This window comes from Polyergus mexicanus, unplaced genomic scaffold (assembly GCF_030449975.1).
Source record: "Polyergus mexicanus isolate NDT 795.1 unplaced genomic scaffold, iyPolMexi1.0 SCAF_5, whole genome shotgun sequence".
In the NCBI taxonomy this organism is placed as follows: domain Eukaryota; kingdom Metazoa; phylum Arthropoda; class Insecta; order Hymenoptera; family Formicidae; genus Polyergus; species Polyergus mexicanus.
The window spans coordinates 2,761,324-2,777,516 of record NW_027223325.1 but is presented as its reverse complement, the minus strand read 5'-3'; the positions used below and the strand labels follow the sequence as shown (position 1 = coordinate 2,777,516).

Below are 16,193 nucleotides of genomic sequence, written 5' to 3'. Positions count from 1 at the left end.
CCGCGGGACAGAGAAATTCCGATGATCGAGGATGATCGATCCGCAGGATGAAGGTATGCGCGGTTTGAATCGCGATCGCTCGAGTCACGTGGTGCCGAGTCACGTGGCGTTTTCGCGTGAGCAGCGCGAGGGCGCTTCGCGAGCGAACACGTCGCGCGACAGGCTTCACAACAGTCCGTATGTTTCGTAAATATGCGTATTATTGTCGTCGGTCGGAGATTTGTCGCGACGACGATGATGTCGAGAACGATCTAAGAGGAAAGATGCGATCCTCGGGAACGTGACTCGTGTCGCGGACTTAATTGATACGGCCGATGATGTTCGCATGCGATTCACGAGTGGCTTCGTTGACCCAATTTTGGTAGACGAAGATCCTTCCTTTGCGATTATGATCCTTTCGGTGGACTCTCTGGTTGGAGTCGGTGGCCTCCGAAACGGACGATGACGGATCGCGCGGATTCGTAAAGTTCGTCAAGTTTAAGTAGAAAGAAAAAAAATTATCTCCGTGTGTTGATCTCTATGCGAGGATACTCGGTTGGGGACTCCTCTCTATTTTATAGAGTACGATAAAATTAGGTTAAGTCGGGTTCTTGTCACTTCGTCCTCCTGGCTCGATCCCCGACGTTGTAGACAGTGAGCTCAACAGGCGGATTTCGCGTAAAGTGGTGAATAGATACATGGATGTTGCTGTTGGCTCCCGCAGCGTGTTTCGACTCGGGGACCAGAGGGAGCAGGCAAGATGAAATATGTTTGTGCAAATTCTCGTGCAGGAACGTCAAAGAGACACGATTGTACGATTTTGATAAATCGCCAGCGATCCGTAACTGTGATTTCTACGTTCATATATGGCAATACGTGAGAGGAACTCTAGCCACGAGCAAGATGCCTCACATCACGCGAAAATGGGAGCTATTTCCGGGCAGAAATCGCTTTTGTTGCGACGGCCGAGTGATGATGGCACCGCAAACCGGAGTATTCTATGTCACAGTGTGCCTCATCGTCGGAACAAGTGGATTATTCTTCGGTTTTGAGTAAGCGCATCATATATAATTTTATATTATATTATATATTTGTTCCTTTAAAAATAGAGAATCAGTATAGGATCAGATGGAGATAAATTGTTACAGCATCTTGCATATTTTAATCTTCTGTGAAATACGCAAGACAAGAATAATGTATCTCGGGATAGTTTGTGAGATTAAATCTATTGGCAAGAAGATTAATATTTTTATATGCATTGGCAAAATAAAATTATCTTCTTTTCTAGTTGTCCATATTTGGCACTACACGTAACACCAGCAATACCGGTAATAGGAGCTTTGCTATTCATATTTGTAATGTCTGCTTTGTTCCGCACAAGCTTCAGCGATCCTGGAGTAATTCCAAGAGCAACACCTGACGAAGCAGCTTATATTGAAAAACAAATCGGTATATAAATATAATTGTGTGTGTTGTGATATTTATAGATAGTTAAATCATTTCATTTAGATATAATGCCATTATAATGCCATTAATATTTAAATGTAGAAATAATGAAAAAAATCGTATTTTATTATACCTACATGTATACTAAATTAAAATATTTTTCATGCTGGGCTGTAGAAGTACCAAACAATGGCAACTCTAAAACATACAGACCTCCTCCTAGAACAAAAGAAGTCTTGATTAGAGGACAACCAGTAAAACTAAAATATTGCTTTACATGTAAAATATTTAGGCCACCAAGGGCATCTCATTGTAGCTTATGCGACAATTGTGTAGGTATGTATGTATATCTTATTGTGTTATTTTATTAAAATGTAGATCATTTATCAAAAAATAGATTATATGTGTAAAGATATCTGTAATATTTGTTTTCTCTTTTCTTTTTGTATTATCAGATATATATCAGGATTAATATTGTATAGCAATCACTGATAATTGATCATGAATATCAGACATGATTTTAAAGATAACTATTTTTGCAGAGAGATTTGATCATCATTGTCCATGGGTCGGTAATTGCGTAGGCAGAAGAAATTATAGATATTTCTATGCTTTTATAGTGTCTCTAGCATTTCTTTGCGTCTTTATATTTGTATGCGCAGTCACGCATCTAATTATGCGTAAGTGCTTTTCAATTTTTGAATTGCTAAATGAATAGAAATAAATATTTTAGGAAAATTAAAACACAATATTTTATATTTATCTTATTTTTATATCATGACTGTAGTTACAAAGGATAACAAGCCGTTTTTAGAAGCTGTCAAATTATCTCCGAGCAGCGTTATTGTCGGAGTCGTATGTTTCTTCTCTGTTTGGAGCATTTTAGGCCTTGCTGGCTTTCATACGTATTTAACTAGCAGTAATCAAACAACTAACGAAGATGTAAGTAGGTTTGACAAAATTATGTATAAATTATATAAGCAACTGTTTTTCAATTCTTTTGTATCTTTTTTTGGCTGTTATCCCACAATAGATTAAGGGATCATTCACGAATAGAAGAGGTCAGGACAATTTTAATCCCTATAGTCAAGGAAATATTTGCGGAAATTTTTTTTATGTTCTATGTGGACCAGCTCCACCTAGCTTAATTGGTAAGATCCCTTCTTACATATTAAAAACTTAATATAATTATAATTTGCAAACATGCAATTTATGGAATCAAAAAAAATTATACATCTATCATTGTTGTATTATTCTGTTATTTTATGTCGGTTTCATTCATTCTCAAATCATATCTTTTCAGATCGAAGAGGAATAGTCACACCCGAATATCGCGCAGAACACGAATTAATTGGTGATGATAATATGATCACTAATAATAAAACGTATGGTACTGCTAAGATCATACAGCCTCAGGTAATTACAATTAAGCATATTTATTAGGCTATTTTGTATGCTAGTATCAAATAAATAGTGCAATAGATGTTTAATAAGCAACATATATGATATTACAATTCTTCATCTTTTTTTTTTTTTTTTCTTATACATTACAATAGTCAAATGGTACGACGATTCAAACAAGTCCTACCACGGATCTTACGGGCTCGATGAACAATTTAATCAGCGGTCAACATTCTCCGAGAATAGAGTCAATAAACGGTGAGTTGACCCTTTTGAGGCATCCTACGCGTTGCCCCGAGGATCTACCAAAATATCCACGCCAATATATCAACGACACCTATATGCCGCCATATCCGACGCAACATTGCTCTCAGGATTCTATGAAACATATTAAATATAACACCGAGATAGACCGATTAAATCCAGAATTTCAAAAGTATCCGTGTAGATGCGAAGAGGGTTTACAAAAGTATCCTCACAGATGTAGAGAGGAATATCATAGATGTTCAGATAACAATCTCATATATGATCAGTGCATAGGGGATCAGAAATATGGCATTGATCTTCAAAAGTATCCTCAGAGATACTCTGAGGATCCCCTACGTTATCAGATAAGCGAGAAGAACGGTTATACCGATCTGCAAAAATTTCCACAATGTTATTCTGAAGATCCGTTGCGAATCGCGCAATCCTCGCATATGCTTAAATATAATAATTTGAGGTGTACCGAGCACAGTTTAAAGTATCCGATATCGAAAAATATTTTGCCGGCACGTATATTAGGTACGGGTGGCATACCAATTATCGGGCAGACCGCGATCGGACTCGTCGTCAATAGATTTGGCTCTGGACCATTAACCAACGATCTATCATATACCGAGAACTCATTATGTCCGAGCGATAGTACGGAAGAAGATCTGTTGAATCGACGTTTCATTATGAGTTCACTGAGTGATAACGAGGATATTTAACGTTTGTTATATATAAACCAATAATAATGCATTTTTTTAAATATACGATTTGGTTATAGAGAGAAAAAAGAAAAAACGATATAAATCATATAATTATTACATTCTCTTACCAAAGAAATTGTAGATTCGTAATACAATATTAGAAAGCTTTAATATGATTCGTCCTATTCTCAAACTCTCGCAGTAAAGAAGTGCTCTAATTTGTATATATAAATTATATGATTGTTCTTGATTTAATTGGTAATTGAAAAAAAAGAATTATATATACAAATGTCAAGCAGTTGAAATTAATTGTTGCAAAAAGAGATCTATTTATTTTTTGAAAATACCGTTTTGTGTTATGCATAGATTTTTATTTTAAAAGTAAAATATCTATATTATAGTTATATATATGATGATATATAAGTGAAGTTATAAGAAATATAAAATGTGTATAAATTCTTTTTAAATTTGTTATATAATTTTTTGTTATAAAATTTTTAAATTTGTTATATTATATTATATTATTTTCTGCATTCAATATATTCTCGGTTAAAAATTTTGTTCATTTTTCTCATATAAATTATACTTAATTGGATAGCTTTTATTGATTATAAAGACGAATAAAAAAGCAAAATATATGCAAAGATATATATTTTTAATATTCATTTTTTTCAATATTGAATTTATATTGTAAAAACAAAATTCTTTTTTCTTTAGATATAAATGTATTTTTGTGTGTGTGTGTGTATAAGTTTTTTAGTAATTAGTAAAACTTGGATATAATTCAATAAATTGTATTTCTTTGTTGTTTAAAATTACGTCCTGTTATCGAGGGCTCAGAGCGTACTATTTGGTAAGTTTATTTCATACATTTTGATCGTGATTGAGTGTTTTAATATACAAATTATCTGATTTTTATCTTCACTAGCATTAATAAATCACACATGTGACATGTTTCTTTTTAATATTTTTATAAGACTAATTTTAGAATAATGTATTGATTAGAGATACAAGGTTTATGGTTTGTGACTAATTGTTTGCTCAATAATGTGGGATTTTACATTATAATGGATAGAAGAAAGATATTATATATATAATTTGTAAATAAGTTTTAATAGATATAATATATGCGAAAAAATGCACTGAGTGTATTTTATTAGAAAAGGCTGAGATTTATAATATATTTATAATATTTAACTTTTCAATTTTTTCTGTATAAATTTACAGAAATTTAGAATTTAATAAAAATATTAATAATACGATTTCAAAAGTTGTAATTATATTTATTTATGATAGAACAAAAAGAAATATATCAAAACAAAAAAAATGATTTAATCTGTTTTAGCACACACAAATAAACACAATATATGCAAGGAAAATTTTTTTCAATGATATATCTAATATAGATTGTTAATCTTATGAAATGTGCTGAGAACGAGTTAAATAATTGAAATTACACTGAGAAATTACATTGGTATTGCTGACAATTTGTGTGTAAGAAACACATGGCCAACACTGCACTTTTTTGATTGTATAATATGGTTTTTCTTGTTTTTTGTCCTCTAAAGAAGTTTCATATAACAGCTTTCCCCTCACGATTTAATAGCAATGATTTATTTTTTTCTTAATGCAGTATATATGCACTTTGTACAAATTGTCCATGTAAAGAACTACCGCAAACTATCGAGATATTTATTTACCATCGCTAATTTTGCTTCTAGGTAGTACGACAAACAGCATAAGTCAACTTGTTACCAACGAAATACCGCTAGCGTCTCTCAATATAGCACCAATTGATATCGACGAAATCGCTCCGCTACCTCCTCGTCAAAGTGTCGTCGTCTCCTCCTCTCTGGATACATCTTCCATACCGGCAGTAACGACTCCGTTGTCCGCGTCTAGACTTAGACTGTTGCAAGATACGACTATGATAGAATCCGCTTTAGACTTGGATTCATTGGAAGATGCGAGTGTCGGTAGAGGAAGCCAATCAGGACTTATAAAAATGGGTGTAGTATAAAATTCAGCTTTCCATCAATCGCATAGAGTTTAAGAATTCTGTCGATTTCTGTCTGATATGGATAGTGCAGTTTTAATATATTGAATTAAGAAGGCATGAAATGCAATTTGTTACATCTTCGTCGTAAATAATTTCCGCACGAAATGATAATTGTACACAGATATGATCATTAGTGTTATTAATTGCAAAAGGTAGATAATTATCATGTTATGCTTTTTCTTGGGAGAAAAAATAATTTCGAGACAGATTTTCAAAAACTAGGAAAATTAGATTATAAATTAATAAAACGGCCGAACTTATGCTATTATTAAAGCAAAAATATAATTATTTGCATAATTAAATTTGTACAATTGCATCAAAAATTTAAATTGTAACATTGCATAATTAGAAATCGTTATTTTCTATAACTGAATTATTTATTACATCGTATTTATGTGCAGCTCTAATAATTGCATGTACACCAGAAAAGAGGAGTCAATATATATTTTTTCTATTAAATGTATATCTTCTATTGGCTATAAAGTTCTTAAAAGAACTTTGAAAAGTATTATTTTAATGTTTATTAATTTTATTATTTATATTATATATACGTATATAATATGTATATATATATATGTATATATGTATGTATGTATGTATGTATGTATGTATGTATGTATGTATGTATGTATTATATGTATATATATATATATTATACAGAATGGTCCAGAAAGAGAGAAAGAAAGAGGAATAGCTTTCAATAATGAATTATATGTATTACTGAACAATGCAAAAACTATGATACAATATTTCTTCCTTTATTTTCCGAATATTCTTAGCGATATTGTCTTTTTGAAGGAATTTGTCATGTGTACAGTGTAAAAAGTTTTGTAAATAAAATTTTCATACATGTTAGCATAATTTTACAGATGTTTACGAAATTTATGAAAGGAATGCTGCTGATAGTAAGCATTTAAACATTGGAATTATCACTGCCTGATTTATTGATGAAATTTTATATCAAAACTACATGTTATTATCTAATTTTGTGTTATTGGATTACGTATTATTCATATGAATAACATTGAAGAATATATTAATAAAATAGCAGAGATGTCATATTAATAATATAAGGGTTGCCATTATAAAGACTACAAATGCTATTCTTTTGTATATAAGACATATGTATAATACTCTGTATATGTATATATTATGTAGGTGTATAATGAAATCCACATATGTATAATATATAATGCAAGTTGAAAACTTTTGCTAGTATTTTATTGTATCTCCTCTCAAAATATATATTATATATGAACAATTTCTTGTAAAATTCATACCATTTATTTTTTAAATGGCCACAATTGTAATTTTTGTTTTGCACAGTTTTGCCATATTTTAATCAATATAAAAATATTCATATAACTATGTGTGTGTGAGAATGTCATCTTATAAATAAAAATATCGCGCATTAACAATATTTATAAAAAAATAATAAGTATTATGTATATTAGTTTTTGTTGTGTAACATATATTAAATAAGTTAATATTTTTACATCAGAATTTACTTATAGACATGGTTTAAAAAAATGTATTATATTTTAAAATAGACATATATTGTATAAGACACACAAAGTGTGTGTGCCTGTATCTCTCTCATGTGCATTATTAATAAAATACAAACGTGGAATATATATTAAACCGTGAGTAGTTGATTCACAAGGACAGCTATTATCAATATCATAAGCGCAACACTTATTCCAGTAAGATAAACGGTTATTTGATAAATGCTTATTTGACAATTACTTTTAGTTGTATCAGTACTACTGTCCAACGATTTATTATTGATATCGCTTTGGCAGTAAAATTCTGTAGGATCTGTATCATATTTAAAGAATGATGTATGTGCAACTTTTCAAGTTATTATAATGAAACATTTCTACTTACCAGCTTGTAGCTCGATTTCTTTTTGTACTTGACTTTCTTGTACTTTGAGATCTAAAAGTTCTTGTAACGACAATAATGCCTCCTGCGGCCCTTCGCCGGGAAATAGATAATCTGATAGTGTGACTTTATTTTCTGGTAAGGCTATCAATACCCTTCGCGGTGGTTCATGCAACGTGATATTTTCTAAAAATAAAAAATTGCATGAACATAAATGTTTCAAAATCTATGTTATACTATAAGAGAAATATTCTTTAAAAAGTTATTAGCAATTTACCTTCGGGAGAACCATTTTCCTCTTCTATTAAACTATCCCAATGCATTTCCAATCTACTTGCCAGAGATCTTACTATATCTTGTTTCACAGCCATGTTGGCTTCTGCAATACTTGCTTTTTGATGTAGGAATGTTCTACTGACTAATTGTCCTACTAGTCGTATTGATGCGCTACATGATGTTACTTTTATATAAGAATTAGTATCGCTTTGCTCCTAACAAGATAATAAATTTTATTTAATAAATTAATTTTCCAACTATATAAATGTAATATTTAAATAAATTTGTACTTACGCAGGGAATGTATAGATTAACTTGAAACGAATTATTGTTATTGTCTTTCTTATTTTTACATTCTTTGCTATTTTTCTTTCTTTTGCCAATCATTTCCAATGCGTCATCCGGAGCTCCGACTTCTCCCTCGATAACGATGAGTGAAGAATCTATTAAATCTGCTACACTTGCCAAGATATTCTGTGAGGTTTATGTTTTTAGTCCATATAGTATTGCAAAAATAATAAATTGTTCAATTATCAATACCTGTAGCTGTTTTTTGAAAGTCTCGGGATTCTTATCTGCTGCAATAAGAAATAATCTATCAAAGTCTATTAAAGCTTCAAGTTGGTGCCATTTAGCTGCTCTTTCTTGGAATTTCCAGTCGGCTGGTTTTAATATATTATCTTTAGTAATGTCTATAAACTTGCAACTATATCTAAAAATATATAAAAAAAGTTACTATATTAGTTAAGAGATATGATATATATAAAGAATTCAAGTTTATTTAAACTATCAAAGGCAGCATACTTTTGCGTGATGCTGTTAAAACTTAGTATAATCTTCTCATCCGGGTTATTTCCATAAAGGTACTTGTTATTCCATGATAAAGTTTTGTAAATTGCGCTAAGAACTGATTTAAGCTTCTGTACATTATTAGTATTATCCAATGTATCTTCAGGTCCGACGATAAATACACCAAGTACCCACATTCCACCAGGCAACATTTTTGTAACCTGTAAATGAAATAAAACAAGATAACATTATTACTTCTATCTTTATGCAATATATACTGTGCTATTTTAATATATATTGTATAAAGAAGATGAGAATTAAAATAAGAAATAAAAATACGGAATCAAGTTTTGTATATGTTACTCTGCAATTTTGTCAAGAAGACAATAACATACATGTAACATACATGTTTAGCATGATCAGCAATCCAACTGATAGGTATATCCTTAATGGATTTAATATATGTATTTGCTGTATCCTGTTCTTCAAGCGAGGTAGAACTAATTAATGTTTCTTCGACAACATTTTTAGCGAGAGGTGGTGGTGTCTTTGCTAAATGCACTACATAGTCTTTTTGTCCAACACTCTGTAAAATCAAATTGCAAAAGTTAATACAAGCATATTACATATGATTTACTCTCTCTATTAAATCTAATACTTAAACCTTATAAGTCACACATTTTTTTTGCTTTGTTCCTGGTCACATATGGGTCACAATGTCTTATCACAGTTTTAGCTGTCTCAAAGTGCTTGAAAAAATTTACAAAAATTTATATATATATATCTTGATATTTGCAGAAAATAATCATATATAAAATTAAAAAATTAAAAAATAAATTTTAAACTATTAATTATATTAATTAAATTTAAAAAAATTTTTTTTTTAAATTCCTTCTAGGAGACCATTCTATTGTTAAAGTATCGATAGAATCAAAATAACCCATATGTGAACTCTCAAAAATTAAGAATCAAACTGTTGTTTTTAAGTTGATTAAAAAAGAAAGTAATTTTTGGAACAGTATATACGCTTGAATTTTGATAATTTCAAGAGTAACTTGAAATAAGTTTGCACTGTTTGCTTTTCACATATGTTTGTGTTAAAAACGAGGGAACATGACATGGGGAAGATTGAAAGATTAAAAAAATATATACAGTCGAACCTGTCCTAAAATTAATCCCATTACATATCCGTCCGGTTTTGCTAGAGATGCTAAATATGTGCGAAGATGTTCCTCGGCGTAAATTGTTCGTCCCATTTTTTTCTTCTATACTCTTCTCGACAGATCCTCCATACACTTATATTCAATTGAATTCGATACTATTGCGTATAATGTACAATAATCAGAAAGAAACATGAGACCATAGACATAGTATATCTAGATCGAGTGTTGAGGAGTGGATAGTGGAAGGTGGAAGCCGAGGTGCACGTAGAAAAGGACATACTCTGTTTCGTGTCCCTTAAATTCTCGCTCGCACGTAGCATGACGAAAGAGAGTGCTATGCTCTGTGCGAGCGAGAGAGAACGCAAGAGGCACGAAACAGAGTATGTCCTTTTCTATCTTTTCTCGTGCATCGTTACCCTCACTCCTTAAATAAAGGCAAACGCTCGATCTAGATATAATATATAATGTCTATGCATGAGACTGAGAGCGTTTTTCATGGGATATCTTCCGTACCTCGTACAGTAGCACCGTTACATTTACTTTTAGGAATTGGAAACTATTCACTCTTCGATATTGTCGATTAAATCACACCGTCGGTGCGTATCTCCAATGTTACCTTAGCGAGATAATGCAGACCCCGTGTAACGGATGTATCTTGGCTGTCAGATAGAAAAACTCGCGAGCAGGTTCGAGTCACAGCCTGCAACGTCCCGTATTCCATAACTCATTCTTGTAAGCGTGAGTAGAATCTCTTATGGAATTGGTGTCGATTACTGTTCACTAGCACGTTCGCTACTATCGACTGAATAGAGTGTGATAAAGGTCATGATAAAGGTGATAAATGAAACGTAAGCGTGTAATGCGCCGCAATTCGGTTGCTATTACTACGTGTTGTACCCGCATGTCGCGAGCGCGGAAAAAATCTATATTATTTTAAATAATTATTGGAGCAGATATAGCCAAAGAATAAACTGCTCCCTGTGCATAATTATACAATACGGTGTATCTCATTTGTAGCGCGGTTTAAAATGAATATTGTTTGTAAGATACAAGTGGACAATGTACAGTAGACAATGTGTCATTTTTCTCTTATTTATTCTTGTACATGCAGATGAATTTATGTTGGACGATGTGCCATGCATTGTGAGTTGTACGATAAACTTATCTATCTCGAGAAAATAATATGTAATGCTATGCTACTTTATATGACTTTGTAATTTATTTACGAGCGATAATAGATAAAAGACTTTTTTAGGGTGTGAAATAAATTATCATGTGTGACACACACAAACATATATATAATAAAATAAAATATACATAATGATGTTTATATTGTATGTGTGTATATACATTATTATATGTATTTTATTTATATATACAATATATATATATTTTTTTCAGTATAAGTTTAAGCAAAAATGTCATGGAGATATAGATAATTATAATATAATTAAATACCATCCTTCAGTTATTAATTATTGTACTGCTGAAGATGTTCCTGACAATATCAATTTTTATGTAAAGAGGGATGAAAACAGATGGAATTTAAGTGGTACATCATTCTCTTATATTGAATAATTGATTCAAAGAACAACTGGTTATATCACTTAATCACTAATATTTCTTTTTATCTAAGTTTCTCTGAAAATTGAGTTTGCACCTCCCAAAAAAGAATGCGGATTAGAGGTAGCCTTATTAGTTAATCCTTTGATTAAAAATGAAAGAGAATGTAAAGAGTATAAGTTTAAAGAAATGGATGGCATTAATTCAAATGTACATACCATAAAGAGGGCCCTGTGTATTCTTAGGAACACTAATCAATCTGTAAAATATAATGATAATTCGACAGTATCCTTATGCGAGGTAATAAACAATATTAAGACCTATATATATGTTTGTATATAAATGTTATATATATAATTAATGCCTAGTATTAAATTTTGCAATTGATATTTCAGGACAATATTAAACTGTGGTTTCAACACATCTTTACAGGATGCTATGCAGTTCGATTTTACATAGGTAGACAAAAACATGCAATAAAGGATTATAATAAATTTGTAAACACTACTTATCAACGTACAGAAGTGACAGAACCACAGTTTATCTGTAAATATGACTCAAATTATAACATTGATCAAAGGTATAGTAATAATAATTGTTATGTATAAATCAATGTATATACAAGATGAGTGACTAAAAACTGCCTTCCAAAATATCTTTTTTACGTTTTTGTGTCAATCAATATTTATACAGATATCTTAGAAGGCAATTTCTAGTGACTCACCCTGTATATATATTTAATCATAAAATCTTAAAGAATAATAATCTATCTCCTATTGTGTGCATAAGATAAATTTATTTTTAGAAAATTTCTTGATATTGTGAAGAAATTAAAATATAAAATAGAATATATATATATATATATATATTACAGACATGAAATAACAAATTTTACATTAGATGCTTCCCTACCAATAGATACAGGATTGTTACTTGAAGTGGCATTGATATCACCATTAAAAAATTCAGAACAAGGTTGCGTCTGGAATGGAGAACCACTAAAATCCACATGGACAATTAATCTGGTAATATATAATTATTAAAAAATATGTATGCATCTTATTTCTTTTCTTTTGCAGCTAACATCCAGATTTAATTTTTTATCTTTACCAACTAATTTTAAGGAAACACTGGAAAATCATTGCAATGTAAAATTGGTAAATATTATCTCTTTTGACTACTTTTGGATTGCAATAAATTATTTTAATCAAAATCCAGATCTAATTATATATATATATATATATATATATATATATATATCTGTATGTGCGTATGTATAAATGTTACCTTGAATATAAACTTTGATTAAATAGATGCATACAGGGAGCGGGGAATATATGAAGATTGTACAGTGTAATTTTCAAATACAAACTACACCAACTGCACGTTATTGCTTCATATTTAATATATTTGATGATCGGTGTTATAAAAATACTATCTGGAAGCCACCGCATGCAAATACGATGCCATGTACATGGGTGAAACGTAAGTTCAAGTCAAAGATAAAATATATTACAAAAAAAGTTAAAGTTAATTAAAGAAATAATAATATCTTTTATTCATATTATACTTATTTTGCCATCTAGTATTTTGCCAACTATTAATTTACAGAAACTTTATTTTTATAAACAAACTATGTGTATTGCAAATTATGTTTGTAGGTTGCATGAATGCTTCGTTATATCACAAGAGTGGTGAGATGATAAAATCAGATAAATTGCTGACTGCGAACTTACATCTACTGTTGCCGATCATCGTTATCGTATTGATCGTATCGGGGATAATCGGGACATTATGTTTCTGGCATCTATGTATTCGAAAGAAGAAGATTACCTTATATGTTAATCCACAACACGATGATTTTCTGAACTCTGCTTGTTTCCGATCCACCGATCTCAGTATCGTTGATAACAACGACAATGAGAAAGAAATCGATCACGATAATTTTTCTTCTGACGATATTGTTCTTCTTTACACTAAAAATTCGATATCTTTTATGGCATTGATGAAAGATTTTCGTGAAACACTTGCCAAGATGTGCTCCTGTTCTGTAAGTTTTCTATTCCGTAGATTAATTGTCGATATTACATTCTACATGATATCTATAACATATGTTAATCAAAATTTTTATGATTTAAAAAAGTATCTTGATTAAACTTTTCTCATTTATATAATGCCAAGAATAATACAATTTGTCAAGGATGTTTCTCACGGCTATTGCTTTTAAAGGTATACGACTGGTATGATGAAGCTGAATGGAATAACGTAGCTAAAATTGGTCCTGTTTCATGGTTCACCAAATTGCTTAACGGTAAATGTCGTGCTATTTGGATAGATACACCGACAATAAGATCCATCGTTACGTCAAGGGAAAACGATTCGAGCCTGAATAAAGTCGGTAAATATTATGAAATAGGCGGTGATTTTCGCGACGTGGCATTTCCCGTTGTACTTGAATTAGCAAAACGTAATACAAATGATGCCGTGCACCAGTATCGCAGACATTTCGTTGTGAGGTGAGGCTTATAATAAACAATTATTTTCGTTAAGTAAAGATTTTTTCTATGCCATATAATTCGTACTATATGTTTTATTCGTGTAGATTCGAAGGTTTGGAAAGCACGGCAAATGTGAACGATCCGTTTCTGGATCTCTCTCCTCATGCGCGATATCGCATGCCACAGCATCTTGCACAATTGTGTTTAGACTTGTAAGTATGTCATGTAATATTTGAAATATTTCGTAAGATCATTTTGATATTTTTAGATCGATGATAAAACCACTTATTTCCAAATATCAATTGAAGACAAAAGAGAATCTTTTACAGCAGCACTTGAGACTCGTGAAAATGGAGTCAATAATGTGAAAAATGTCATTTAATACCATAAATTGTTACAGGATCTTAGCATTATTATATTTTATAGTTGTCCAACATAATGATATTTTATTCATGTTTTCAATGCGAAGTGATTGCAATTAACATAAATTTATTGTTAATCAAAGATACTACCTCAATTGAAAATAGGGCAATGTCTATAGACATTTTCTCTGTTTTGATAAGATTTGTATGTGCGAGTTACTTGAGGTTCTTCGATAACATTGAAGTTAAGACAATCATTGTGTCGTGTATTTTCAGAATTCGTTAATTATAAACCGCTCCTTGAACTCAATTTTGCATAATATCATAAAGATATACCAATTTAAATTTTAACTTTATACATTTATCATATTGATATAGATATATTTTACTATATAATATATATATATATATTTTTAATAAAAATGTTGAGAAATTTTATACATATGTATATATATATATAATTTGTTCCAACAAGTATTCTCATTATCTGTATTTTATTTCATATCACTTATTGTGTACACACATTTTGTATAGTTAAAATATATTTATAAAAATTTCTGTAATTATGCACAATCTTTCTAAAAAAGTATAGCATTATTATAAATGCAATTTTGCGTAAATTTAACAATTTTTTAAAATTTACTTTTTATTAAAAATGAAATTGAAGGCTCTGATATTGAATATCCACAACTAAAGGAAACAGATCGATTAAGAGCTATACGTGATAATCAAATCATTTTATTGCTTGCTTTATTTTTATTACTATTACTTTTTCTTGCTGCTTTGATCTATACTTTATTTTCGTAACTGCATCCCATATCCTTGAGCGCGCTTAATAACAGAAATAGTTGCCCTTCAATAAAAAAATGCGCTTTAAAAAAATGTAAATAAATCGTATTGTAAAAAATATCGCGTGACCTTTCTAGTTTTATGATATACAATGGATGTGTTCGTTTTCAAATTAAAAGTGCTAACAAATGATTTTGATTTGATCATCTCGAAGTGCTATTAGAAAACAGTGATGTCATTATCGTCCAGTGAAGTAGTCATTACATACTTTTTCATAATAAAAGATAATGCAATGTAATCTGATGATCTGAAAAATGAATAATTTCAATATGAATATATTGACAATATTAAAATAAATATATAATTTCAGTGTATTCTTAACTTTTCAGTATTTCTCATTTTGTTCACTTTCCTCCAATCAAAATGAAGATGCAATATAAAATTTTAAGTTTTGACTGCTAAAGTATTTTAATAATCAATGTTGATTTTTTTACATCATTGAGTGCAGTCATATTTTTAAAATAATTTTTAACACATTAATATATGTTAACCATTATTCGGTTTGTGTTTGTACGCTATATCTTAATAATAGGAGAAAATGCGCTATAATTATCAGTATTGAAAGAAAATAAGACAATAAATGCATAGTATATTGTGATATTTGAAATTCTAACACATAACACAATTCAATATCCGTTTTAACATTGTCATGATGTTGATGAATTAAAATAATGATGTTTTTCTTTAAGAATATTGACACGTTAATTGTAAAATTAGACGATGTATATATTTGTTTTATTTAATATTTTCAATAATTAAAATATATTTCATCGAAGAGAATTTTTTTCTTTTTTCAGTTATTGCGTTAATTCGAATTAATATGAGACTTTTCGATCTATGATAATATAAAGAAAATATAAAAGAGATCTTGTGTGTAAAAGATTTTATGGTCTCGAGATAATTTTCAGATAGATTTTGAGATTTTATTCACGCAATACACTACTTAATGCGATTCCTCGATAAATATCTAT

General features: G+C 30.2%; 3 protein-coding genes across 10 annotated transcripts; 2 read left to right on the top strand and 1 right to left on the bottom strand.

Moving 5' to 3' along the window:
• Nucleotides 1–55: 55 nt before the first annotated feature.
• Nucleotides 56–6,991, top strand: App (Palmitoyltransferase app). Of its 2 annotated transcripts, XM_070296513.1 has the most exons (9): nt 58–1,031; nt 1,268–1,428; nt 1,603–1,761; nt 1,968–2,105; nt 2,213–2,367; nt 2,459–2,576; nt 2,729–2,841; nt 2,982–3,084; nt 5,501–6,991. In XM_070296513.1, the coding sequence occupies exons 1-9, from the start codon at nt 682–684 to the stop codon at nt 5,797–5,799; spliced, it is 1,596 nt and encodes a 531-aa protein (XP_070152614.1). In that variant the 5' UTR covers nt 58–681; the 3' UTR covers nt 5,800–6,991. The 2 variants fall into 2 exon arrangements, with proteins under 2 accessions (XP_070152613.1, XP_070152614.1); XM_070296512.1 differs by lacking the exon at nt 5,501–6,991 and having other exon boundaries at nt 56–1,031; nt 2,982–4,204.
• On the bottom strand, nt 5,285–10,516 carry LOC138933640 (protein odr-4 homolog). Of its 4 annotated transcripts, XM_070296526.1 has the most exons (9): nt 10,464–10,516; nt 9,948–10,105; nt 9,194–9,373; nt 8,803–9,008; nt 8,539–8,710; nt 8,293–8,472; nt 8,000–8,213; nt 7,726–7,908; nt 7,126–7,656 (listed from the first exon to the last, which is right to left on the bottom strand). In XM_070296526.1, exons 2-9 carry the CDS (start codon nt 10,041–10,043, stop codon nt 7,475–7,477), a joined length of 1,413 nt encoding a protein of 470 aa, XP_070152627.1. In that variant the 5' UTR covers nt 10,044–10,105; nt 10,464–10,516; the 3' UTR covers nt 7,126–7,474. The 4 variants fall into 4 exon arrangements, with proteins under 4 accessions (XP_070152628.1, XP_070152629.1, XP_070152627.1 ...); XM_070296527.1 differs by lacking the exons at nt 7,126–7,656; nt 10,464–10,516 and adding an exon at nt 5,285–5,688 and having other exon boundaries at nt 9,948–10,449; XM_070296525.1 differs by lacking the exon at nt 10,464–10,516 and having other exon boundaries at nt 9,948–10,450.
• LOC138933638 (uncharacterized) lies at nt 10,462–15,439 on the top strand. Of its 4 annotated transcripts, none has more exons than XM_070296516.1 (11): nt 10,462–11,093; nt 11,352–11,502; nt 11,587–11,813; nt 11,909–12,093; nt 12,319–12,538; nt 12,638–12,670; nt 12,827–12,998; nt 13,175–13,563; nt 13,743–14,029; nt 14,116–14,223; nt 14,280–15,439. In XM_070296516.1, the coding sequence occupies exons 1-11, from the start codon at nt 11,010–11,012 to the stop codon at nt 14,377–14,379; spliced, it is 1,956 nt and encodes a 651-aa protein (XP_070152617.1). In that variant the 5' UTR covers nt 10,462–11,009; the 3' UTR covers nt 14,380–15,439. The 4 variants fall into 4 exon arrangements, with proteins under 4 accessions (XP_070152617.1, XP_070152619.1, XP_070152616.1 ...); XM_070296518.1 differs by having other exon boundaries at nt 10,462–10,784; nt 12,593–12,670; nt 14,280–15,438; XM_070296515.1 differs by having other exon boundaries at nt 12,593–12,670; nt 14,280–15,438.
• The last annotated feature ends 754 nt before the right edge of the window (nt 15,440–16,193 follow it).

Excerpts from the sequence above, each read along its gene's own strand:
- LOC138933638 (XM_070296515.1), top strand. The coding sequence starts at position 11,010 with ATGTACAGTAGACAATGTGTCATTTTTCTCTTATTTATTCTTGTACAT. Across the intron at positions 12,094-12,318 it reads AATTATAACATTGATCAAAG|AAAATTTCTTGATATTGTGA; the intron begins GTATAGTAATAA and ends ATTTATTTTTAG. Across the intron at positions 12,539-12,592 it reads CCACATGGACAATTAATCTG|CTAACATCCAGATTTAATTT; the intron begins GTAATATATAAT and ends TTTCTTTTGCAG.
- LOC138933640 (XM_070296526.1), bottom strand. The coding sequence starts at position 10,043 with ATGGGACGAACAATTTACGCCGAGGAACATCTTCGCACATATTTAGCA. Across the intron at positions 9,374-9,947 it reads TGGGATTAATTTTAGGACAG|AGTGTTGGACAAAAAGACTA; the intron begins GTTCGACTGTAT and ends TTGATTTTACAG. Across the intron at positions 8,214-8,292 it reads TTAATCTATACATTCCCTGC|GAGCAAAGCGATACTAATTC; the intron begins GTAAGTACAAAT and ends TTATCTTGTTAG.
- App (XM_070296512.1), top strand. The coding sequence starts at position 682 with ATGTTGCTGTTGGCTCCCGCAGCGTGTTTCGACTCGGGGACCAGAGGG. Across the intron at positions 2,106-2,212 it reads AGTCACGCATCTAATTATGC|TTACAAAGGATAACAAGCCG; the intron begins GTAAGTGCTTTT and ends TCATGACTGTAG. Across the intron at positions 2,842-2,981 it reads CTAAGATCATACAGCCTCAG|TCAAATGGTACGACGATTCA; the intron begins GTAATTACAATT and ends ACATTACAATAG.